Source organism: Ascidia mentula, chromosome 2 (assembly GCF_947561715.1).
Source record: "Ascidia mentula chromosome 2, kaAscMent1.1, whole genome shotgun sequence".
NCBI lineage: Eukaryota > Metazoa > Chordata > Ascidiacea > Phlebobranchia > Ascidiidae > Ascidia > Ascidia mentula.
In genome coordinates, this window is record NC_138567.1 from 17,503,160 (window position 1) to 17,527,730 (window position 24,571).

At 37.8% G+C, this 24,571-nt stretch overlaps 5 protein-coding genes across 5 annotated transcripts; 2 read left to right on the plus strand and 3 right to left on the minus strand.

Moving 5' to 3' along the window:
- The first annotated feature begins 1,747 nt into the window (after nt 1-1,747).
- Nucleotides 1,748-2,622, plus strand: LOC145889815 (uncharacterized). The gene is made up of 5 exons (XM_082980851.1): nt 1,748-1,794; nt 1,851-2,014; nt 2,166-2,203; nt 2,315-2,432; nt 2,563-2,622. Exons 2-4 carry the CDS (start codon nt 1,851-1,853, stop codon nt 2,422-2,424), a joined length of 312 nt encoding a protein of 103 aa, XP_082836977.1. The 5' UTR covers nt 1,748-1,794; the 3' UTR covers nt 2,425-2,432; nt 2,563-2,622.
- Nucleotides 2,623-3,911: 1,289 nt separating this feature from the next.
- LOC145889817 (uncharacterized) lies at nt 3,912-4,788 on the plus strand. The gene is made up of 5 exons (XM_082980854.1): nt 3,912-3,956; nt 4,013-4,176; nt 4,328-4,365; nt 4,477-4,597; nt 4,729-4,788. Exons 2-4 carry the CDS (start codon nt 4,013-4,015, stop codon nt 4,587-4,589), a joined length of 315 nt encoding a protein of 104 aa, XP_082836980.1. The 5' UTR covers nt 3,912-3,956; the 3' UTR covers nt 4,590-4,597; nt 4,729-4,788.
- A 1,136-nt stretch (nt 4,789-5,924) lies between these two features.
- LOC145889647 (uncharacterized) lies at nt 5,925-7,180 on the minus strand. The gene is made up of 5 exons (XM_082980638.1): nt 7,055-7,180; nt 6,825-6,982; nt 6,729-6,763; nt 6,229-6,450; nt 5,925-5,982 (listed from the first exon to the last, which is right to left on the minus strand). Exons 1-4 carry the CDS (start codon nt 7,136-7,138, stop codon nt 6,236-6,238), a joined length of 492 nt encoding a protein of 163 aa, XP_082836764.1. The 5' UTR covers nt 7,139-7,180; the 3' UTR covers nt 5,925-5,982; nt 6,229-6,235.
- A 1,999-nt stretch (nt 7,181-9,179) lies between these two features.
- On the minus strand, nt 9,180-18,159 carry LOC145890284 (solute carrier family 22 member 4-like). Its single transcript, XM_082981300.1, has 14 exons — nt 18,073-18,159; nt 17,782-17,977; nt 14,275-14,354; nt 13,885-14,058; nt 12,458-12,527; nt 12,123-12,187; nt 11,946-12,049; nt 11,697-11,851; nt 10,917-11,085; nt 10,448-10,681; nt 10,063-10,277; nt 9,615-9,797; nt 9,411-9,549; nt 9,180-9,255 (listed from the first exon to the last, which is right to left on the minus strand). Exons 1-14 carry the CDS (start codon nt 18,157-18,159, stop codon nt 9,180-9,182), a joined length of 1,947 nt encoding a protein of 648 aa, XP_082837426.1.
- A 571-nt stretch (nt 18,160-18,730) lies between these two features.
- On the minus strand, nt 18,731-23,133 carry LOC145890285 (mucin-5AC-like). Its single transcript, XM_082981301.1, has 10 exons — nt 23,067-23,133; nt 22,234-22,512; nt 21,858-22,139; nt 21,207-21,479; nt 20,584-20,865; nt 20,172-20,447; nt 19,803-19,991; nt 19,161-19,319; nt 18,989-19,101; nt 18,731-18,913 (listed from the first exon to the last, which is right to left on the minus strand). The coding sequence occupies exons 1-10, from the start codon at nt 23,131-23,133 to the stop codon at nt 18,731-18,733; spliced, it is 2,103 nt and encodes a 700-aa protein (XP_082837427.1).
- Between the last annotated feature and the right edge of the window lie 1,438 nt (nt 23,134-24,571).

The following is a 24,571-nucleotide window of genomic DNA, read 5'->3' on the forward strand; positions in this document are numbered from 1 at the left end:
ACATAGGAGAAGGCGCCTTATATTGCAGATATCGAATAGTTTCAAACATAGGAGAATCCACAGATTACGTTACCACAAAGGTCAGGTGAAGGTTTTAACATCACACAGAAATATGCCACTGTGACGTCACAAACCAAAGGCTTATTTGTCCCTGATTATTGGAAGACCAAAGGGTACAGCAGCAACGACATTACTCTGTACTTCGATAAGACGGAGATGGTGCGTTCTTTGCCCAGTGACATTACATGACGTCATTTTGGTTGTGATTTTGTAACTTTAACCTCACCTTTGTGTTGACCTTAATTTCATGATTCCAACATTTCTAGTTACAACTATATTGCGAAAAATACATTAGTGGTTGATTGTGGCGAATTAAATGAATCATTCATGACGCGAACTCGTAAGCAACGCTACTGTCAGATAAAAGGTGGTGCTATGACAGAATAACAGTGTTGTGTTGCATAATCAGCTAATTTGGTCGTTTTTTCTCGGCGGTCTTTGCCAGCCTCAAAATTCAATAATGTATTAAAATCCAAACACAGCGATCTTCAAACAGCTCAGATCGATTTATTTAGAGAAAAATATATTTCGCCTAAAACGGCATCATCAGTTTCTCCATTTACCAAAACTTATTCAAATAGAATAAGGGGCCTTTGGTTTTTTTGGATCCAGATTTGATTTACTAATCACCTCAAAATTCAATTAACCTATTTCTATCTTTTGCTGTGAGTGGACAAAACGACAATGGTAAATAGACGGTTTGTCTCTGTCGTGTTTTCAAAAGTTCATGTATCACATTAGCAAACACAACTGCTGTAACAACAAGAACACCCTGACCCAATAACTGTTTTATTGTTACACAACTAAATAAGATACAATAGGTCGAATCAGGGGTCATCTGCCTGCAGTCCGTTTGTTGCATTGTTTACTTGTTGTCTTCTGTTAAATGAAATACTATACTAAACTCGCGCACGAACGAAGCGCCTTCTATGACGCCACGCAACAATATCTCGCTTTCGCACGATTTCGTTCGCAGCGGCTAAAGTGCGACTTTGATCAGCTGTATCTCAGAAACCAGTCGTCGTATCAAGCTACTTTTTTCGCCAAAAATGTTCTAAAGTTATGAACATCTCCCAGTTTAGTTATTAACATGTTTTATTTTTTCGTGTCACATGCACTTCAAGGCTTGTCTAAGTCACAATTCGTTAAGTTTAGTTTGGTTAGTTTGTGTGGCGCTAAACGTTGTGTCATACTTGAATTTGTTGTTAAAAAACGCGTTTTTCGTGACGCGCGTAGTTCGACTGGATAATAAACTCTGTTTACGAACACTGGCAATTGGGAAGCGCTGCCCACGTGTGCGGCATATACGGTGTGTTATTGTTCAATGTTGCATTTCAGGACAAAACTTAACACTAAATACGAAGTTATAAAACGACCGGGTGTTGATTTGACACAAACGTTAGGCAAACATTTGTTTTGTATTCATAGAAATAACAAGTCGTTGAACCAACGTGATTACTGCTCCTCTATTACATGCTCACGTACTTCCAATACAGGAAAATAAGTTAAGCGTAAGATTGGGAACCGGTGTGAAAACATTGATGCTGCACAATAAAAACACAACTCGAATAAATTTATCCACTGGAAATATTATCTCAAGAAAATGGCGTGACGCGGATGCTGCCTTTCCTTCCAGCCTTTCTATTAATACCTCATAATGTGTGGGTTGGTATTTCTATATGAAGACGCTCAATCGACGACTCGATACATTCAGTGTATTGGAGACACAAGAAGGTAAGCAATGTTTGGTTGAACGTTTTAAAGACGATCTTAACTGATATTTTTCGCAGATGAAATCAAAAACGTTGCTGTCTTTACTCCTCGTGTTTCTGCTTGTGATTGATTTGGGTGAATCGATCATATTCAGGCGCAGATGGTCAAGAAGACGTTGTAGACGACGCATCATTATTCGTAGACGTATCTTTTATCGTCGAAGATGCTACCATCACAGAAGGTCAAAACAATTGTTTTCATTCTTCTAAATATAACTACCTTGTACATGCAAAACAGTCCTTACCAGAATTTTGTTGGTCACATCAGTGTTTCTGCAACGCAATTTATGACGAGTTTGGGTAAACCGTAATGTTGAATACTTGGTTTTATAGACGGCGTTTTGGAAAGGACATTGAGGACAATAACCCAGGTAAAATTCCTCACTATCTCGTTAAATACGCATAGATTTCGTCTAAACACTGTTAATAAACGCAGGAATTGTTGCGGTGTAAGATATATTATTTACGTTATTCTTGTGCAGAAGAAGATGGCGAGGATATGAATGATGATGATACTGATATTCTGGACGTTATCAATCGCCCCGATGAACTAGATGTTGAAGAAGCTGAACAACAAATTGATGAAAATTAATCTTCAATGTGAGGATGAATTTAAAAAACATTTGGTAACTTGTTTACAATATTTCACAAAAACATTGTATAAGAGGCAGTAATTTATTTACCTTGTTGTTTTGGTCTCGAAATCACAAAAGCAACCATATTTCTGCAGGTCGTCGAACACGATACAACTGTATCCAGAAAATACTGAAATAAAATGTATCTTGGTCAAGTTGCTTATGTTTGAAGTAGAATATTTATCCAAGACAGATTACTCATGGGTATGTTGATTTTACTGAGGATCCAGGCAGCCTTTAATTACAACTGTTTAGTCGTTTGTGCCATAAATTATTCTTACGCAATCTTAAATTTACACATAAACAAATGAGACGGGCGAGTTTGAATTTAAGAAGGTTCAAATTTTATCAACCGTAAATGAGATTTAACTTTGTGCACTGCACTGACGAACTAACTATTTTAGCCCGAGAACGGAGTCGCAAAGGTGGTTAATAATTAAAAACACAAAACAAACAATGTTCTGAAACGCTCAAACTCACAATGGCAAACCACACGGTATATTTTTCGAGATTTACCCAAGACACTGTACATCTAATGCAGGCCGGATTTGGGCCCAATTCTCACTTTGCAAAATTTTAGTCGTAATGCGTCCAAGGTTGGAAACCTTTTGTAAACTTCTTTTGCAGGGAAGGGCTCACAGTTATGTTAGTACAGCCATAGAAAGACTTTTTGTCTACCTTGTGGCAACGTGAGTTATTAAATCAAATCAATCATACCACATTCACATGAACGTTAATTTCAGGCTAAATTGTACGTGACAGGTTTTCAATTGTGTGCTGGGCGGGTTATGAGGCAGTGGTGAGCCTTTTCGTTTTTGTATTTTTTTGATTGACACTGAGGATGCTTTTCATAAAAGCAAAATATATTTGTCTTACAGCATACCAAGTATGACAGATTTTTGCCTGAAATTAACGTTTCTGTGAATGTGGTATAATGATACATAAGGTGGAAATCGTCAGGGTCAGTACATAAATATTAAACTTGAAATACAAAATGACATTAACACCGATAAAACTATAAGGGTTATCGAGTCAGGCGCCCATGGCCACGTTGGCGAAGCAACCATGTAAAACACGCCACATCCCCTTTTCTTGAAATGATATTGCAGGAGCAAAACAACGAAACCTACAAATCTGATCAAAAAAGCAATTTTGCCGCCCACTAGAGCGCGTATGTACTTCACGTATATTTGAAATCGATTTTGACGACGCCAACGTCAAAAAGACACTGCTCACGTACTTCCAATACAGGAAAATAAGTTGAGCATAAGATTGAGGACTGTTTTTAAAACATTGATGCTGCACAATAAAAACACAACTCGAATAAATTTATCCACTGGAAATATTATCTCAAGAAAATGGCGTGGCGCGGATGTTGCCTTTCCTTCCAGCCTTTCTATTAATACCTCATAATGTGTGGGTTGGTATTTCTATATGAAGACGCTCAATCGACGACTCGATACATTCAGTGTATTGGAGACACAAGAAGGTAAGCAATGTTTGGTTGAACGTTTTAAAGACGATCTTAAGTGATATTTTTCGCAGATGAAATCAAAAACGTTGCTGTCTTTACTCCTCGTGTTTCTGCTTGTGATTGATTTGGGTGAATCGATCATATTCAGGCGCAGATGGTCAAGAAGACGTTGTAGACGACGCATCATTATTCGTAGACGTATCTTTTATCGTCGAAGATGCTACCATCACAGAAGGTCAAAACAATTGTTTTCATTCTTCTAAATATAACTACCTTGTACATGCAAAACAGTCCTTACCAGAATTTTGTTGGTCACATCAGTGTTTCTGCAACGCAAACTATGACGAGTTTGGGTAAACCGTAATGTTGAATACTTGGTTTTATAGACGGCGTTTGGGAAAGGACATCGAGGACAATAACCCAGGTAAAATTATTCACTATCTCGTTAAATACGCATGGATTTCGTCTAAACATTGTTTATAAACGCAGGAACCGTTGCGGTCTAAGATTTATTATTTGCGTTGTTTTTGTGTAGAAGAAGATGGCGAGGATATGATTGATGATGAAATTACTGATATTCTGGACGTTATCAATCGCCCCGATGAGATAGATGTTGAAGAAGCTGAACAACAAATTGATGAAAATTAATCTTCAAGGTGGGGATGAATTTAAAAAACATTTGGTAACTTGTTTACAATATTTCACAAAAAACATTGTATAAGAGGCAGTAATTTATTTTCCTTGTTGTTTTGGTCTCGATATCACAAAAGCAACCATATTTCTGCAGGTCGTCGAACACGATACAACTGTATCCAGAAAATACTGAAATAAAATGTATCTTGGTCAAGTTGTTTATGTTTGAAGTAGAATATTTATCCAAGACAGATTACTCATGGGTATTTTGATTTTACTGAGGATCCAGGCAGCCTTTAATTACAACTGTTTAGTCGTTTGTGCCATAAATTATTCCCACGCAATCTCAAATTTATACATAAACAAATGAGACGGGCGAGCTTGAATTTAACAAGGTTCGTGAAGGCGATCTAACTTTGTAAACGCACAAGATGCCCTGCACTGACGACTTACCGTTTAGCCCGAGAACGGAGTCGCAAATGTGGTTAATAATTGCAAAACACAAAACAAACAATTTTCTTAAACGCTAAAACTCAAAATGGTAAACCACACGGTATATTTTTTGACACTGTACATCTAATGCAGGCCGGATTTGGGCGCAATTCTCACTTTGCAATTTTTTTGTCGTAATGCGTCCAAGGTTGGAAACCTGGTTTAAAAATCCTTTTGCAGTGGAAGAGTTGACAGTTATGTTCGAACACCGCTAAAGAGATTTTTTGCTTACCTTGTGGCAACGTGAGTTCTTAAATCAAATCAATCATACCACATTCACGGGAACGTTAATTTCAGGCTAAATTGTACGTGAGGTTTTCAGTTGTGTGCTGGGCGGGTTATGAGGTAGTGGTGAGCCTATTCATTTTAATCCCTTTCTTGTTTTTTTTTATTGACACTGAGGATGCTTTTATGACAGATTTTAGCCGGAAATTAACGTTTCTGTGAATGTGGTATAATGATACATAAGGTGGAAATCGTCAGGGTCAGTTGCACATAAATAATAAACTTGAAATACAAAATGACATTGACACCGATAAAACTATAAGGGTTATCGAGTCAGGCGCCCATGGCCACGTTGGCGAAGCAACCATGTAAAACACGCCACATCCCCTTTTCTTGAAATGATATTGCAGGAGCAAAACAACGAAAACTACAAATCTGATCAAAACAGCAATTTTGCCGCCCACTAGAGCGCGTATGTACTTCGCGCTTATTTGAATCGATTTTGCGACGCCAACGTCAAAAAAACACTATCGGAGACAGGTTTAATTTCTTCCTATACTTTGTATGAGCTTTCTACGACGCCATAAATCAACCTATCACTTAAACCATCCTGAAAATTTATCACAAAACTCATGACATTTTATTTGTTTATTGGTGACGACCCGAATTGATACATTTCATGGTTACTCACCTGCAAATAAAAAAAAAGAATTTTAATTGAGGATTCCTAAAAAAAGGTAATGGTTATTTGGATGAGTCAGATAAAGTTTCTAAGACGCTAATTTGCCACGTGACAACACTCTGAATATATGTTGTATTTCCCATAAAGCAATTTATTTGGCGACCAATTTTTATTTAGGACAATTCTCTCAGTCGCTTATTCTACTCATTAAAGAGGTTTAAACAAATTTTTAGTGCGCGTCAGGGTTCTTTTTACCAAAATGCTAATTTTCATTTTCTTCGTCATCGTCAAAAAGTTTGACGGGAGAAGAAATGTCAGAAGGCATAGGATCTTCATTTTCATCTTCAAGGAGTTTGTCAAGAGAAGGGGCATCAGAGAGCATAGGACCTTCATCTTGCCAATCTTCCTTATCTTCAAGATATTTTTCAAGAGAGGAAGCATCAGAGAACAGGGGATTTTCATCTTGTCTGGCGGGCTCTATTCAAACAAAAACCCAAGCTTATAGGGTGAGTTTAAATAAGGGACAGAACTTTACTACAAAGGAATTTCAAATTCGTTGGTAATGTTTGTACCCTGTTATTTTGTCACCCTTGTAACATCAGGGGTTATTGTAGAATTTTCCCGATTATCCCCGATTAAAATATTTGGACATAAATATATGCGTGATGTTTCCAACTGAGCACCTCAAAAAGTTTTAAGGTTCCAGCGGTTGTTAGACAAATTTATCTTATTTCCAAAAATTTTAATGTCGATACCTGGATCTTTGTCTTGAATATCTTTTCCGAAACGTCTGCAATAAAAAAATGTTTGGTGTAAATAAATCAAACAAACCGCGTTTTACATGTTATTACCTTCGATACCAATGTCTTCTTCTACTATATCTTCGCCTGCTGTATCTTCGCCTGCTGTATCTTCGCCTGCTGTACCTCCGTCTACGCCACCAACACTCACCCAAGTCTACCACCAGGAGAAAGAGGAGCATCAACGACAACAAAGTTTTGGTTTTCATCTGCAAAACGTAAAGGTTATCTTTATTGCAAAATAAATTTATAAAATTCCATAAGATTTTGATGCAACTAACCTTATCGTGTTCGCTGTATCCCGAATTCGAAATGCAGATCGCCTTGTTACACGTGCGTTGATATACAAACACACACCCCCACATTCAGTGCCAAACATGGAAGCTCGGGAAATGTCACTTCCTCAGGTGGGAGGTGTTGGGATGTGATCTGATCAATGTTTAGATTTTGGAAGCGTTGGTGTTTTGTTTGGAGTGGAAAGAATAACAGATTTGTTATCAGAGGTGTTTGTGTTACTCTGTCGAGGTCTTCATGAATTGAGTTGTGTTTTGTTGCACGGTTCAGCAACTATCACAAAGAGTTTACAAAACAATAGATAAACCCATCCAACTTACAAAAAGGTGAAGTTGTTTTGATTGCAAGTCGGAGGTATTAATGTGCAACACGCAGAAACAACGCTTTATGTTTACTCCATTTTTTTATTTTACTCAGATGTAAATTCGCCGTCTTCTAAATAGAAAAGCAGTTTGCTTTATCAGCAATTTTAAATTTAGACAAATCTAAGCATAAATCAGCATACAAAGCATCACCACCAGCACAAACTCCTGAATCCTTTTTGAGTCACAGTACATTATGAGGCATAAACGACCGAAAACGTGCGAGCGCTACAACTTCCTTTAGTTACAACTTCCTTGTCAGTCTGCACTACATGCTCTGCACCATTTATCATCATTGTAAGGTATGCAAAATGACAAAAGCAGCAAACAGGAACGAACTATTATAGAAAAGGCTCACACGTTCCTATAAGCTTATTTACGCAACAAACAAATAAGTTACACAAAATCATTACGACCAAAGCAAACATTGTGTTGTGCAGGAAGATCTGTATGAGTCATTTTGTATTACTCGGTGCAGTTAAAGTAACCAACCCTCAAATATTTTTTTTTTCTTTTGTTTGAGAGTCCGGGTGTAGTGAATATTGCTGGGAGGTGGGAAATATCATCCTGTCCCGTTTTTTTTGTTTCTAAGCAATGTTTGGATTTTGGAAGTGTTGGTTAAATTCTTTATGCGTTGTACAGGTAATCAAGTTACTCAGCAATGTTGAAGACCCGCGCATACAGGACATAAGAGGCGACTTCCTCTCTAAGGCGTTAAGCAGAGGACATCCTGTGTTTTTGTATCTGATCAGTGTTTTCATTTTGAAGGCGTTGATGTTTTGTTGCGGGGGGGGAGAAGTGGGAGAAATAACAGATTTGTCGGATAGTTTTTTGTTGAACTGGCGTTGTATTCGTGAACAAATGCAACCTCTGTACGATAACAACGGCAGTTGATTCCTTTTTTAGGGGAAAAATTAATAATATTGAACTATGCCATGGTTAAACTTAGCTATTTTATTACAGTGACAAATCCGGGTGTCTTTGCATTCAGCGAGATCACTGCGAAAAATACATTAGTGGTTGATTTTTATGTATTATTGAACTTAACCAATAACCAGCAATGGACCGCATCGTTTAACTTCGGACCGAAATGGAATATTCGGCAGTTAAGCGGAATCTGACCGAAGTAATCAAATCAGTAATGACGTTACGCGAACTCGCACGTTACCTATTTGACATGATAACATTACTGCCTGACAAACATGGTTTAATGACAGGATAATAGTGTTCCATTATAATCTTAGTTTTGTGGGAAGTGGTCACGGACATCAAAGCGGACAAACGATAATCTTTCATCAAATACTAATTAGCGCTATAAATAAACCAATATGCGCAGCGTTCGCAATCATAAATGCTTACTTACCACAAAAATACCCTGTTTCGGGAACAGTTTTATTAATACACAAGTAAACGATTATATTTCCTTTGTTTACTAGTTTCACTCTGCTTTCCGTTCCATTAAGCTCGTTGGCAGTTCCTGCACGACAATTAGCGCCTTCTCCTTCTATATGTAACAATTATCTGACTTCTTACGATCAGGTTCGCGACGATTTTAACATTCGCGACGTAACTTTGATCAGCTGTATCTCAAGAACTTGTGGCTGTTTCTAGCTATTTTTTTGGATTTTTTTTATACGATGCAGCAAACGATCGGATGTTATAATGCAAACTATTTAGGCATGTTTCCTCATTTGAGTTGTGTTCCCTGTCATGAAATATACAGAGTTCATTGACAGGCGTCTATCTTCCTTCATAATTCTGCTTCTGCTTGAGCAACATCGTGTGGAATCACCTTTTCGCTTTTTCCGCAAAGTGCATTAAAGTTTCTTGGGAACAAAGTAAATTGAAATGTTACAAACAAAATTCCACAAAAGCTTTATTTTGATAAATTTGACGCAACATAACTATATTGCAGACATAACGTTATCGGTGTCCGAACAAAAACTTCGAACCGGTATAGATGGGTGTGTTTAAAACATACCTTTTCATTCCAACTGCCTCCTCTACGCTTTGCGGGAGTTCAGAGTTCTTAGTTTCCGGTAGATGGCAGCAAAAAACAGACGACAGCATCATCAGCGCTGCCATGACAACAAACGCAATCACGTAAAGCCCAGATTCACCTAAAAATGACACGTTTACAAAACTCCACTAAACAAGGAGGGAATTCTTGCTTAAGTTTTTTAACCTGCGTAAACCACAAATGGAGCGATTGCACTTCCAATCTTGGAAGAAATATTTGAAACACCGAATATGGTGTGACGTATATTGGTTGGGAATAATTCACCGGTGTAGATGTAAATTATACTGAAGCAAACTCCTGCCGCCAGTTTGCTGATCATTGCGAGAACAACCACCACGTTTTGATTCCCTGTGTTAAACATCAAGACAATAAACGTTTATGGTCGGATGAAAACATTTGTTCAGTTTCAGTGAACTTACGAAAGAATTTTTAAACATATAGAAAATGTTGACCAATAATAAACCTATAACATTTTTTTCATTACTTGTATTTTAAAATCTTATGTTGGAATTTTTTTTCCCAAAACAGTATTTACTCGATATAAAGGTTAAATGCAATTAAATTTTGCAAATACGTGGAAAGGAAATTCTCAACAACAAAAAACAAAACTCACAAAAATTGACTACAGGAATCAAAGCCAAGGCCAAAGCATTGAAAGTCATGAGTCCGGTGTAAGTCATTCTACGACCCCAATATTCCGCAAGGAAGAAATAAACAAGCATAGAAGCAAGTTCCACCAAACCACCGTAAAACAGATTTAGGAATCGATTCCCGCTTAGATTGGGAATGTTTAGGGTAATAGCGTAATATGAAACAGAGCAACACAACCTGTAAACCAAAATTACATTTAAATGTTTGCCTATTGTAATAACAATCGCCTAAATTTCGGATTGGCAACATCAAAATGTGCATTAAACAGTTAGGCGAGTAAACACATTGTTGAATTTAAAGTATTCGTACCCACATTTAATTGTGAAGTGTTTTGAAATTAAATTTACCAGGCAAATGCAACAACAAAAAGTCTCCACAGCATTAAACGATGGTTTGCCATCAACAGAAACGTTCTCCAAGTTGAGATCTCGTCAACTTTTTCCTTTTCCGATTCCAACAAACAATTAAGTTGTTGAGGGTCATACTTAATACCGTTTATTCTGGCAATTTTCTCGAGTAAGTTTCGCAGTTGGTCAATTTTTCCCTTTGCCGCTAACCACTTCGGCGTTTCGTCAATGAGCCTGTGACCACAAACATTTCATTTTGTAAACAAGCTCAGTGTTCCCTACTCTGGCAGTAAATCGCAAACAATCCATATTATGACGCAACAACAGAGAGTTAAACAACCTCGACAGCCATTTAAACTTAAAACAAAATCAAAATGTGGAGTGTAGAAATATGTTGTAGTGCCTCGTTAGCCGTCGATCGTTTACCCCACAAATTTAAACAAGTAAACTAGCAACGAGAAATTATTACCAGAAATACGGAATAAAAGTAAATCCAACGGCGAAGTAGAACCTCAGAAACCATCTCCAATCCCTCAAGCAGTATTGTATGTATGGTACGAACATGAAACCTACAGAGTACCCAGAACCAATAACGAAATACATCAACGATCGTCGTTTTGGTTCTACGACTTCTGTACCTGAACACAAGCAGGGCAAAGATAAAAAAAATTGTACACTTTTCTGTAGTGATCAACTGCACCGGATGTGATTATCCCTAAGGTTCTCAACAGAGGGGATTACCCACCAGGAGGGATATTTATCGAAAAGGAATTGCATCTTTTAGATATAAGATTTTAAAACCGTTTATTAATTTTAAAAGCTTAGTTTCTCTTCTTAATATTACGAGAATAAACATAACATTTGGAACCTGAAAAGTTTTACTTTTTTAAAAATTCACAGCATTTAGGAACCAAAACAGAGGGTTGGGAAAGTAAAATAATAAACATATATTATCAAAACCCAAACTAACTTTTCTGTTAAACGTTATGAAGGCAGCACTCCTATTTTTTGGATTCATTTTTAGCTAACCTTAACAATTAACATCCCCTCCAGCTAGCAACCGTTTTTGTTTGGCCGGGATCGCACCCTTTACTTGAGGTTTTCAAACTGCCGGATGCAAATTAACCAGCCGGATAATTTAAAACTCTTTTATGGCAACCAAAATATCTCGAAGGGTGACCCAAAATATTCAACAAAACTTGTCACATGTAGATAATAATAATACAATAAATCTTAAAAACTTTCTTACCCAGGAAAACAGCCGCTGCGTAGCTGACAGAACTTCCAGCTCCAGCCATGAAAAGTATGAAACCGTATAACTCCAAACTGTTGGCAAAACTTAACACGAGTGTGGATGTGAATTGCCACGAGATGAAAATTAAGAATGTTGGGCGTCTGCCTAACCTGGCAAACAAAACCCCCGAGTTAATCAGACTGTGATGGCGGGTAGACGTAAAGGATACTCGAAATGTCGTATTGTCTCTTGTATACTTTTTACCTGTCAGAGAGCAGACCTCCAACACCGTGACCGAGAATCTTTCCCAACATATAAATTGACACAAGAAGTGGATCCAGCCATGAATCGTCACAAACCAATAGAAACTAGAAATATATGTTGACAGTAGTTAGTTGGTGACCAACGAAATGTGGTTAGAGCAGAAACACACATTTCTACCTCAGTTATAACAGATTTCTCCTCTCCTTGAAACTTGAAGGATGTACATTTCTCCGTCATATTTACTGCCGAAATAGACACTGTGAATAATATGTCTAAGAATTGGGACTGCAGGTATAAATTACAAACCCCATACACACTTTATCTATCACCGCACTGGTGCAATAATACATTGTTCGACAAAAACAGAAATTTAATTTTGAGACAATAGTTTAAAAGATGCGAGGTAACATTTCAACCGTGAATTTATTTCTCCCAGAAGTCTCATCGCCCCACCAAGCGGGAATAATACCAGAAAATCCGTGGCAACTCTAAGCATTACAGAGTTATCACACCTGTTGTGGAGTTTGATGACGTAAACCTTGGATTGTAGAAGCATTGCGACAAGGATGAGTTGCTTGATTCCTGTCACCAATACCAAAGTAAATAAAAAGTTATTGTTTCAAATATATGTTGTACTTGTTTTTCTTTGTAAAAGAAAAAAATAACCAGCGTATAAACGCACATACCAAAATTATAATGTCCGTTGTTTATGAGCGACTACACTGTTACAGCGGGAATTATGTTACATTCTTGGTCTCTCTAAATTGTGAAGTTTGTTAGAGGTTTGTCAACGATTGCTAATTATCAATACTGTGGACAAAAAAGGCATGACTCCCACCGTGAACCAGTTACAAGAAATACTGGTTTGTTGTTCCCCTTTAATCGCATGACGTATTCACATTTTTCCACGCGAAAGCACGTGCTCAAGACTTTTGCACAAGGGTTTGTGGTAAAATCGTGGTCAACTTCTTTTTGTTTTCTATTTGTTGAATCAAATGGCAAATCAGATCCGAATACCTTCATTTAATATTCGCCGAATCCGAACCAAATCCGAATAATTGATGACGTCATAATTTGTTTAATTTGGTCATAAGAAACACTGGTAACACTGTAAACAACGGTTTGTATTTTTGTTGCATTCTACTTGGGTCCCTATTTATGCTTTGAATTCTGCAGCTTTTATTTCTTGCAACCATGGGCGTCGATTTTGGGGTGACTGGGGTGACATGTTACCCCTCACAAACAAACAGGGGTGACAACATATGTATTGTCACCCCTGGAACAACATGATTCGGTGTAAAAACAAAGTATCAGGAAACGGAATTTGCTTCGTTTGCCTATGTTTTGGGCGATACGACTGACGAAATGTTTTCGCGTGTTTCTAAAACCTGGAAATGTCACCCTTAGTATTTTACAAAACATTAAAAAATCTACGCTTTTGCTTGCAACCCCATATTTGTGCATAAATCCTAGTGATAAAACACTATTCCTTGCTCCGCGGTTTAAATTTAAGTTTTGGTCAAACTGCATCTGTAGTATATAATGTTGTCTTCAAGTCCTTTATATAGAAAGTGTCACCGTGATTTGCAGGATGGCTTGCATAAAGCATGAACTTGCCAGATATTATTTTTCACTGTTGTTGAGAATATTTTGCCCCACGTAAATGTTTTGTATCTGAACGGCTACGTCGTCATCGCATTGCATCGACATGAACATGTTTGTATACCAAACGGTGGATGGTTTTCAAGGGTTTTGTGTGAAGAACCCTCCAAAAACCGCACAATGTTGTACAGTTTGCTACACAAACAAAGAGCAATTGTTATGCAACCTTCGACAACAATGTGAGTGAAGTTGTGCATGAACGCTGTTTGTTGAACGCATCGGGAGGACAAGCTATATTAATGCCAACAGGACTCACAACAAGACATTTTTGTATTACCTGGACTTGGAATTTAGAGGTAATTCTTGTACACGTAAAGTCCGGCTTGAAATGCAAGGTCAAAACTTGAAGACTTTCAAATGCATCAGGAATCGCTGAAATGAAAAGCAACAAACACAAACGTTTCTCGTAAAACCCGAACATAGTGCTGACAGCTACACTTATAACCTGAACCTGCTCAGAAAAGGTTTTCATTCATGTTTACACAGGTCGTTACAAAATGTGCAATTGTACGGTGAATTTTCATCGCATAGTGTGTGGTCCTCCACAACCAGGCCGTAGACAGGAAGGTAATTGTAAACGGTCCGCATTAAAAGTAAAATTGCGAGCTGTAAATTTTCCCCATCTGTACGGGAGGCATGATAATTGTGCCGAAAAATGTCACACTACCTGTGTTAAATCGGTCCATAGGACCTCTGGTGCATGCATTAACACCAAACTTGCACAGTGTAATAAAAGATAGTTGGTGCCTAAAACCCAATAGATTGACGCATACTCTTTTTCTTTGAATGTACTTGAAACAAAAATGATTTTCCCAATTACTGCACTATTTGATCTTATTTTTTTGCAAAGCTAAAACAATCAAACAAACAGTGTTTCTTTTGTTCAATTGTTGATATTTCCTGTCCTTGATGCCCATCTGTTATTCAAGTTAATTTTTCCTTTGTCAGACAAATCACTTTTTGTTCGTTAAAACAAAAGTAGTGCTATTAAAAATGTAGTGCTCTTCTGGCATAAACGTATTGTATTTTACGACGTTTCGTCTGCCATGCGGCGAGACTTCATCAGGTATAACGCAACAATAATAAGTATCTCAGTTTTAAAACTCTTGTTGTTTATGTTTTTGACTAAAGTTTATAATTAAAAAAAAAATAAAACTATTTTTTTCAGAATTATGTAAAAATATAAAAAGAATATAGAAGTTTGCATTGTTTGCATAACTGTGCCAGGCAAACATCGCTTCCTCCACTTAATCATTTGTTTTAAAGCCTAGTCTGACTGTCACAACTGACTATCTAAAATAAACTACAAAGCTCAATTGGCTGAAGCTTTATGCAAACCATTACAGGCAAACTCCAATAGGGGAAGGAAAAGGGAAAAAACGGAAAGAGGACAGAGAGAAAAAAGAGAAGGAGCGCAGTGAGAGAGATAAGGGAAATTACAAGAAGGGATACAGAATGTGAAACAAAATTACATGATATGTATTGATGTTAACAACAAACAACCCACAAACACAGTTAAATTTTTTCATTTTCTGTTCATACGCTCTGCTAGCTTTATCGATTTCGTTCGCTTTACAAGTGCTGTGCTTTGGTATTCTTTTCTATATGCTTGCCACGTCAACTGCTATTCAACATAAAAAAAGCTATTGTACAGCCTGCCTTGTTCCGTCGAACGGCACAAGAATGAAATTCTACATTTGGAAGGAAGACTGAGTTCTTTCAAAAGCGAACGAAGTCGGACCTTAACACTAAGAATTAGTAATGACGAAAGTGAAGCGTCGCGTATTGCGCTGTTCGTTGCATTCGTATATCACAAAGTAGGAGTGGTGCCATTTTGGCATTTTGTTGCGGTTTTCATTCTGTTACGACAAACTCGCATTGAATGAGAATGGGCGTTATTGGAATTTGCTCATGCATGACAGGATTTGGTTCACGCAGGTTGTAGGAAGTTTGGAATTATTCTTAGTATTGCCAAAAGTAATCGATCAACTAACGAAAACGTGCATTACACATTTGACGTCCTCTTAAAGTCCAATGTCAACGTTGTCGCCTATCCAATGTAAAGCCACATAAGCACCAAAAGTAGTCAAGTTAGATCTAAAAGTATTGGTTCCTGGTCTATGAGAGGAAAGAATGTATCGAGTTTAGTTGCATCAACGGCAAGGCGAAGGTTAGTTTCGATTCGTGTGAAATTTGCAACACATTTTCGTTTTTTGGTTCTTTGGTGATATGTTTGGGTCTGATAATAATAAAAAAAAACTCTACTAAGTTCGGTTTTCTGTTTACTCTTGCTTGTTTTCGCCTGCTTATGTCGCACGATGTCCTACAATCAATTTCCTGCGAGCACAGAACCATTCTGTGAACAACACGATTTTGTATTCATCAATATATTCATAGTCTGTTTCTTTTATTTTACATTGTTTCACTTACTTTGTTGTTCACAGAATGGTTGCATAAACCAACGTTTCTTAACCGGGTGATATATAAAGGTTCACTTCCATTTTGTGCCGGGGTGATTAAAAAATTATTTTTTAAAGTGCATGTGACACGATCATGGCAACTGTGCGTAAAACAAATGAGGTACATCTACAATAGGCATATATTTCCATTTCTGTTCAACGTCAACTAAAAAATGTGAAAAACTTCACTAAAAGTAGCAGCGACCAATAATCGTAAACATGATTGATTGTGGCTGATTTTATAGTAATAGTGAACTTAAACGATATGACCGAAACCGATTATTCGGCAGTCGAATCATTTATTTTATGATGCTACGCAACCCCGTAGGCTACTTACAGACGAAACGAGATCTAAAAATTCAAGGAGGAGAACCCGTATTGCAATCTTCGACATATGCCTCTACAAAACGTCGCACATTTTTAAAAATATTTTACATGAGTAAATATTACACAACAATAAATGAAGCTGCTGCTGTGCACGCCATTGGGGTGAATAAAACGTCGCAAACTTGTGTATGTGTGAAGGTAACAGGTTGAGAAGCACAGATAAATGAAACAACTGAAACGTTCGCAAAGATCAACATGGTTTCAGTCACATGGGCTTTGCTTTTTAACTTAAACAACTCGCTAAAAAAATCGCCTGTAAAACTTACTGTAAAACAGTTATGCAGGATTACCGTTTAAACAATTCTGCAATTATTCCAATAATAGCAATAAGAAGTCAAAATGTTCTACCAACTTGGATCAGGAAAACGGATCATGTATCACCACTTTTACGTAAAAACCAAAAACATTGGAAATGCATTTACCCGATGAGAGTTTACGATAGCTTTATGACAAACAATAACATAGTAATAGATACACAACATCTAAAATTCGTTTGTTTTACGCGGTTAACCGCGTCATAAATGAATTGTAATCGAGCGCACCCCAAAAAACGCTTTTTTTGTACGACAGAAACTTTGTCCAAACCAACTTGGCGTTTATAGCATCAGAACGATGAGTTTTTAATATTCGAATTGGCGTTATACCCTGGTTTACAATGTCTACAATAAGCAATTGCTTCAAAAAACTAGATACGAAAAAAATACGCAGAGTTCAAGACAAGGATCGCGCCTCTGCGAATGATCTTTTATACTTTGCGATCTTAGCTTCCTGGCGACTGGTAAGTTATGCTCTTGACCACCAGTGTCTTGAACTCAATTTATCCCCCTCTAAGCTAAGGTCATAAGTTCAAACCTCACCGGAAGCTTGGATTTCCAGATGTCTCCCGACTTGTGGGAAAAACGTGGTTTTGGCCCAGCCTGGTAACTATGGCAGTGAACCTTCAACTAACCCGACCACACTAAATATGTTGGAACAAACTTCCATAATATTACACCAGAAACTGTTTATTCGTGAATTCTATAGAAGTATTGCATGCACAACTTCGAAAAGCAGCATATTAATAAATAGTTCCCGTTCCTTAATATGCATTTCATGAAGTTCTTGCCTCAACAGCATTTAACATTGCCCTGTCCCAACAATTCCACAAGGCGGTGAGACTTCCTCCGCTGGTTTGCAGGAGTACTCATGAAAAACAGTGTCTGAAAAAGTTGCTTTTTTAATTTCTTCTCTGCATAATTTGATAAAGTAAAAAAGTCAAAAAAGTATTTTTACAGCGAGTTTTATTTTAAATGACCAAGTGTGACTTAGCATTAAAAATATAAAAATACTTTTGGGGCAGAACTCCAGACTCAAAACTCCACCAGAGCAAAGAAAATACTCGTCGCATTTCCCAGGGTAGGGGTGGGGAGTAATGAGACCATCCATGACACAGTCAGGAAGGTTTACATGCGCACATTCATCACTAGCTATTCGGCAGAAACATCGAGCCAAAGATTTGTCCCAACATTCCCCCAACATGTTACACTGCAAACATAAAAAATAACTTGTTGTATCACCCAACGAGGAAATTTTAAATTTGGAATTAAAATAACAGGCTATTTGACGGCAAAGTAACTCACATGTTCAGAGTTATTGTAGCCATATTGGGAGGGTCCAGCGTATTGTTGAGTTGGGCAAAAACCTGACGCGGCAACAAATTGTTCCATTTGTAATTTCTACTTCGTGATATGTTACATGATATGTATATTATTGTATGTATACAGAAATTTTCTACAAAAACTCCGCACAAACCACATGATGGATGTTTAATAGACAGGTTTACCTAAAGTCAAGTTTTCTGCCAAATAATTGAACATATCTTCCGTGTTCGTTGGTTTTTCAAGAATAAATATTCTTCCCTGAGATTCGAAACTTAAGTTGTGCATATGTGCATTTTGGGATGAACCTGAAGGACGGAGTGCATTAAGCAGCAGTGCTAATACCTGAAGTTGAACTCTCACCTGTGGTGGAATTCTCTTCTGTCGATTGACGGAGATTTCCACGACTATCAACTACAGCGTTTTGACAATATTGAAAATCAAGTGATGTACATTTGGGTGATTTGCATTTTTGAGATAAAGGCATGCAACAACCTGTCAGTATCTCAACAACCTGGCATCCTTAAAACAAAGCAGCTAATTTTAAAAACCGCACAAAATATTTTTACCCCTTGTTGTTATGTATGTACCGAGCAAACATGTAATACAGTATGCTGATGACAAAAACTATGCACGATGTTTAAGACACGCTACAAAGTTGGTTTTGGGTAATCACAGTTACAAGCAGACTATCGTACACTTCACCTTTTTGAGCAAGAAGATATTTTACGTAAGTTTCCAAGTAAAAGTCTTTTGCTGTGGAATCAGTGAAGATATATATTTTGCACCCATCGTTTACATCGGGAATAGCATTCAATGTTTCCTGTGGCAACAATGACAGGTAGATAATCTGCTTTAGTCAAGTAGTGCAACATAAATCACTGCGGTGTTAAATTACCCGCAACACATTGTAAGTTGGCTTAGGGCAATCGCCTTCCCCAGTAACTGTGATATCAGATATAGCGACAAGAGCTGAAAAAAGACTTTTGTGTCCCGATGAAGAATCTGTGCCTATATTAACAAGTTAAAAGTGGGTCAACAAGTTTATGCTAACTTTTATTTCAACTTACCCTGACTATCAAAAGATTTCACCAAGTATGTGACGTCACGTTTGCTTCCACACTTTCCAGGGGGTCCATGTAGACAATACATGACCCACATTCTGACAGCCTCAAGCTCAAACCTCATCGATTCATGGCTGTCGATTATAAATGCCACAAAAGTGTTTCCTGAATATCAAAAAGAAAACCATTTTAAGTTGAAACAAGTTGTTCCACAAACAAATCCCTGGTTTTTAATATGTTTGCGTCGCGAATCCTGGTGCATAAGAATAATTTAATTAACACACGCATGAAATAAAATCAAACTGTTGTGACGTAACATTTACGACTTTCAAAAAGACCAATGCACGGTTAAGTGCAGTCATACATCAGCGACCAAGCATAAATCCTCAACTTAACACTGTGAAGTATCTTCGTTTTACTTTCTGGACAATTTTCCTAATAGGTTTATACTTGGTGGGTCGTAAGTGCGGTAAATATTTCAAATGCGTCACAAACGTTTTGGAACCACTACCCTGAATAATTTTGTAGACGTGGTTGGTGGTCACGTGCAACTTACATCCACAGACCTATATAGAGTTTTGGTCAAACGCAACCTCAATCTCGCGAAAGTTTTGAATTTCCTTGAAAACTTTTTTTGAGTGTGTTTACCTGATACTAAACATGAAGGTTGTTTGGACGGAATCCAACTCCCATTCGCTTGACACTGGATGGTTGAGTTTCCGAGCAAATGATACAACGGCTCGCAGCTGTAAACAGCGACATCTCTGAATTTGTAAGAACCAACTGAAGGTGAAAACGATCCGTGCTGAATTTCTTGTGGCTTTGGACATTCAACTTCTAAAATAATTCATTTGAAGAATTTTTTTTTAAATAAATGCTCGTTTTAAAGCAGATTTGTTTTGATTTCTTTACCGAAAAAAAGAGCGTTTTGTTGAATGCCTTCGGGGTGGTAATAAACGTTCGTAAACAAATGAATATTATATTTTGATGAAAAAAATATTCAATCCTTATTCTAACCTTGGTCAGGGCAGCAGAACCTGACTTTGTAATTACAACAACCTCCATCATTATCTGCATTGTAACAAGCAAATCCATCAGTAAGATCTACAACCTGACCAGCGCTTGTGTAATGTTCCCCATTCAATAAACGTGGGTCGGTCTTGGTTGGGTTGCTACAAACACGTTGAGGAAAAACCGCTGATATGTGGGAAAATGTTTCCAAATCACCTTCACCATTAGGATTGTCCGTATTGAAAAACTCAGTCCAATCTCCATCAGCGCATACATTGCAATCTGTGCAGTGATAAAATCGGTTATTGAAACATAATACAACAAGTTAATGTATATTTTTAGTAATGTCCGGAACAGTTAAACCACCATATATATTTGTCTACGTTAACAAATGCAACTTGAATTTATTAATGCTTACCAGATGGACAACAAAATCGAACAGAATAATCTTCACATTGCTGTCCAACATTTTCGCAGTAAAACCCAATATTCTGTCCGATGACGACATTTTGCCCACGTGTGACGTAACTTTCACCGGTTCGACGAACTCGGGCATCAACTGCAATGACGTCATCACAAATCTCATCTCCGAATTGACCACGAATAACCTCTAAAGTCTCAAAATCGCCGTAAATCGTCGGATCATCGACGTCGTAGAAAAACGTCCATTTTCCATTCGGACATTCGGGAGGAGGGACGTCTGATAAACAGAAGTAACTTTTTACCATTTTGTTTGAGAGTTACTTCGGTATCAGAGATTGTTGGCATTACTGTGGAAGGTCAACAAGTATAAAGCGGCGGTGCTGCCCCCGGATGAATTTGGTGCCAAAATATGCGTCCGGAGAACAGCAAAGTGTCTGATTGTCGGGAATTTTGAACACGAAACCAATGGCATTTGACCGTTATGGCAACCCTAGTTTTAAGGCTTCTCAAAACGCTTTTTTTATACATATTTTTATCGCTTTATCATAGAATATGTGAACACGTAAACAGCGATAAGGTGAAACAACAAAAAACAAGTAGTTTTTACAGACAACTCACATTTCGGACAACAAAATCGAACTTCATAATCTTCACATCGTTGTCCGATATTATTGCAAACAAAACCATTCCATGTGTTAATTTCCACATTCTGCCTTCTGCTTATGTACGACTCGTGTGTTGAAACAACCCTCGCATCAATGGAGGTCGGTCGGTCACAAATTACTTCGGGGTAAGTTATTCTTAAATTGTCGATGGTCTCAAAATCTCCAACCCAATCCGGGTCGTCAGAGTCGAGAAATGGAGTCCAGCCGTCATGTTGACAAAATGGTTCTACTCCATAAATTCATATCAATGACACACTCGTTTGTGAAGTTTGTAAATAAAGGAAAGTGATCGTTAAAAAGGAACTGAAATCGTCCTTATTTCTAAGATACGGCGATATTTTCACGAACAATGTCTTAAACAATATTATTTTTGTTATTCCTTGTTTCTTGTCCATAACATAACTTAAGTTAAGTTAGCCAGAAAATTGTGATAGGAAGGCTAATTTTGAAGGAAACAAGATCCCCATTTGTAATGTATATGTCTACGTTTCGTATGCTTATATGCATCATCCGTATTAGTGAAAAACAAAGTGATACAAACCAAAGTTTCTGTTTTGAGTAGAAATACATTTTACCACGCCAGAGTTGTACTCACACAACTTACCTGGGGGTTTTGGGCAACAAAACCGTACTTTGTAGTCAAGACATTCTCCACCATTTTCTTTATTATTACATCGAAAACCATCTTCAACGCTAACCGCGACCTTTTGTCCTCCAGTTGTGTAATAAAGACCACTTTCTGCGATTCGAACATCAATCGCTTGCGGTTTTTCACAAATCATGCCTTGATATTTGAGTCGTAGCAATGAAAGCGTCTCGCAGTCACAATCACCAGATGGTAAGTCGCGATTGAAAAAGGGTGTCCACATATCACCAGGACAGGTAACTAAAAAGTAAATCATACAGTACTTATTAATGGTTAGATGAAATTGCGATGTTTGTCATCAGGTTTTCATTTCTTGTGTCCCACGTTATCTCACCTTCTGGACAACAGAATCTCACTTCGTAATCAAGACATTGTCCATCTGTTTGTTCCTTGTTCAGACAAGTGAAACCTATTGCGACACTTGATTTAACTCGTTGGCCGAAGAGTTGAAAAGGTTTTGTTGAACCAGCCACCTTCACGTCAATTCTTGTGGGTTTTTCACACATATGATTGGAGGAATATCTTCTTATCTTCAGGATTGTCTCAAAATCTCCAGTTTTTGTTGGTTTGTCTGAGTTAATAAACTGAGTCCAAATTCCACCATCACAACGTTCTGAAACGAAGAGTATAGACAGGGGGCGCAGAAGTTTTTATTATTGCCGGCCGCATCACACCCACTACTTCACCAACAGAGGGCAATTTGAGAAGCTAAATATCCCGGGAAAACCAAATATCCCTATCAGACGACATTGACGACCAAACGGCCAAGCAAAGACTTCCACTTTTTGGTGGCTATTTAATCACTGTCATCCGTTGGCCGCAAAGTCGCCTGATAGTCACACCAGCTGCACTGATGAGACCTCATAGGTTGAAACAGTGGTCATCTGTATGCAGCTTACACAAAACCTATTAAGTTTTTAACAATACAAATGTTCTGTTAAGCATGTATACGGCCGCATAAACTAGCATCCACGACCCAGTGCGACCGTACGGCCATATAAGGTTGTGTACCCCCGGCATAAAAGCTGCTTTTCAATGCTACTTTATTATACATTAAACAAGCCCAATAATATACCACGAACATTTCATACTAAACTAATTTAAACCTTAGATACAGCCCAATACGTCCAAGAGTTCCTTTAATTTTTTTAACTGAGATATACTTACCAGCTGTAGATACAGAGAGCAACATTACAACACAACAGAACCACAACATTATTAGCTTCTGCTTCATTGAGCCTACATCTGTTTGTTCAATACACAGTTTTTTATTTGACAGTACTTCATTACAAACTTGATGAGGCTTTTGAACTTGCTCAGCGTTTTCAAATTGCTTCCTGTAGCAACTGTTTGTATCTTTATGGTTTAATGCACAACACCAACAGTTGCATATCCAGCACACTGACATCAGAAACAATGAAGGGCTCAGATATCTATTTCCTCTTTACGGATTCGCGACAAACATACTTTATCTTTCCCGCGTCTCCTTACAGTCCTTATCGATGAACAACCGTATCTATCGTTTTTTTCAAAAAAAGCTTCAGCTAAAAACTTCTGAAAATCCGAATTCACTGGTCAACTAAAATAAGTGAACTTGGCGTGCAATAATCTTGAAACAACCTCTACTTACAATAAGAGAAAGTGCATGAACCAGGGATTAAACCTGTGCGTAATAATATATCTAGAACCATTATTAAGAATGCCTTAGCTGGTAAACAGGCACTATCCTGATTGAAATGGCAAGCCACATCCCGTTATATTGTTTATGTCTATTGTTTTCCTCTCTCAGTGATGCTTTAATTAAGGAAATAGTTCTGTTTGGTTTGTGTTCGCAGTTTTATGAGTACTTAAACATGTTTGGAACAACCACAATGTAATAGTTCCTGGGTCGCAAAAAATAGTGCTTTCTTAAACATTTTATGTAACTTTTGCTTGTACCTACTACGCAACGGATTTTGCAAATGCTTACCATTTTAAAAATTCACAACTGGATTGCTAACAATTGTATGAAAAAGACACCAAAAAATAGGTGCACATTTTTGCAAAAAAAGTCACATTTTAAAAATATATTTCATAATACTCTCCTCTTCTCGCAACGCATTGACTCCGCTTATCGGAACAACCACAACATATAGCCAAGTTTTTGAAAATTTTAATTGGATTGTGAGAAAAAAAAGACTGGCGGCCCATACTGCTATTAACATTGTCATGTTTGAATAACGTTTCGGCAAGAACTTATGCCATCATCAGTTTGAATGACGCGGTTGGTGTAGATCCATCATTATAAGGAGCTCGCCTGACCGACGTCACAGGTAAGGCTCGCGCGGGTGGTGACGTCATTTTGTTATCGGTCGCACACTACTAGAGGCGGAAAATGCGCAGTTGGCAACGCAAAATACACAATAGACGGCATAAAACGTAAAAAAACATTAAATATTGCATAAAAATAGTGGTGCAGGAGTGCCGTCCACATTAGGTTGTGGTTGTTGCTGTTGTATGGACAGCGACTCCATCAGCAGCAGGCGATACCTGTCTCTCGCCAACGCAAGGAATTGTGGCTCACTAAACTTAACCTTGTGAGTCGGGTGGTCAAGTAGGTGTTCAAATTTTGGCGATCGTTTGTGCTTTGTGCCGTCTATTGTCTATTTTGCGTTTTGCGTCCGCTTACTGCG

What these genes read in the sequence shown, in the direction of transcription:
- LOC145890285 (XM_082981301.1), bottom strand. Translation starts at nt 23,133, where the DNA reads ATGAAGCAGAAGCTAATAATGTTGTGGTTCTGTTGTGTTGTAATGTTG. An exon ending in TCGATTTTGTTGTCCGAAAT is followed by an intron (nt 20,866 to 21,206) that starts GTGAGTTGTCTG and finishes TCTGTTTATCAG; the next exon opens with ACGTCCCTCCTCCCGAATGT. An exon ending in TCGATTTTGTTGTCCATCTG is followed by an intron (nt 20,448 to 20,583) that starts GTAAGCATTAAT and finishes ATCACTGCACAG; the next exon opens with ATTGCAATGTATGCGCTGAT.
- LOC145889815 (XM_082980851.1), top strand. Translation starts at nt 1,851, where the DNA reads ATGAAATCAAAAACGTTGCTGTCTTTACTCCTCGTGTTTCTGCTTGTG. An exon ending in AGATGCTACCATCACAGAAG is followed by an intron (nt 2,015 to 2,165) that starts GTCAAAACAATT and finishes TTGGTTTTATAG; the next exon opens with ACGGCGTTTTGGAAAGGACA. An exon ending in CATTGAGGACAATAACCCAG is followed by an intron (nt 2,204 to 2,314) that starts GTAAAATTCCTC and finishes ATTCTTGTGCAG; the next exon opens with AAGAAGATGGCGAGGATATG.
- LOC145890284 (XM_082981300.1), bottom strand. Translation starts at nt 18,159, where the DNA reads ATGGAACAATTTGTTGCCGCGTCAGGTTTTTGCCCAACTCAACAATAC. An exon ending in GTCATCAAACTCCACAACAG is followed by an intron (nt 12,188 to 12,457) that starts GTGTGATAACTC and finishes CTATTTCGGCAG; the next exon opens with TAAATATGACGGAGAAATGT. An exon ending in TCCATTTGTGGTTTACGCAG is followed by an intron (nt 9,550 to 9,614) that starts GTTAAAAAACTT and finishes TGTCATTTTTAG; the next exon opens with GTGAATCTGGGCTTTACGTG.
- LOC145889647 (XM_082980638.1), bottom strand. Translation starts at nt 7,138, where the DNA reads ATGTGGGGGTGTGTGTTTGTATATCAACGCACGTGTAACAAGGCGATC. An exon ending in GATACAGCGAACACGATAAG is followed by an intron (nt 6,983 to 7,054) that starts GTTAGTTGCATC and finishes TACGTTTTGCAG; the next exon opens with ATGAAAACCAAAACTTTGTT. An exon ending in TATTCAAGACAAAGATCCAG is followed by an intron (nt 6,451 to 6,728) that starts GTATCGACATTA and finishes TTGTTTGAATAG; the next exon opens with AGCCCGCCAGACAAGATGAA.
- LOC145889817 (XM_082980854.1), top strand. Translation starts at nt 4,013, where the DNA reads ATGAAATCAAAAACGTTGCTGTCTTTACTCCTCGTGTTTCTGCTTGTG. An exon ending in AGATGCTACCATCACAGAAG is followed by an intron (nt 4,177 to 4,327) that starts GTCAAAACAATT and finishes TTGGTTTTATAG; the next exon opens with ACGGCGTTTGGGAAAGGACA. An exon ending in CATCGAGGACAATAACCCAG is followed by an intron (nt 4,366 to 4,476) that starts GTAAAATTATTC and finishes GTTTTTGTGTAG; the next exon opens with AAGAAGATGGCGAGGATATG.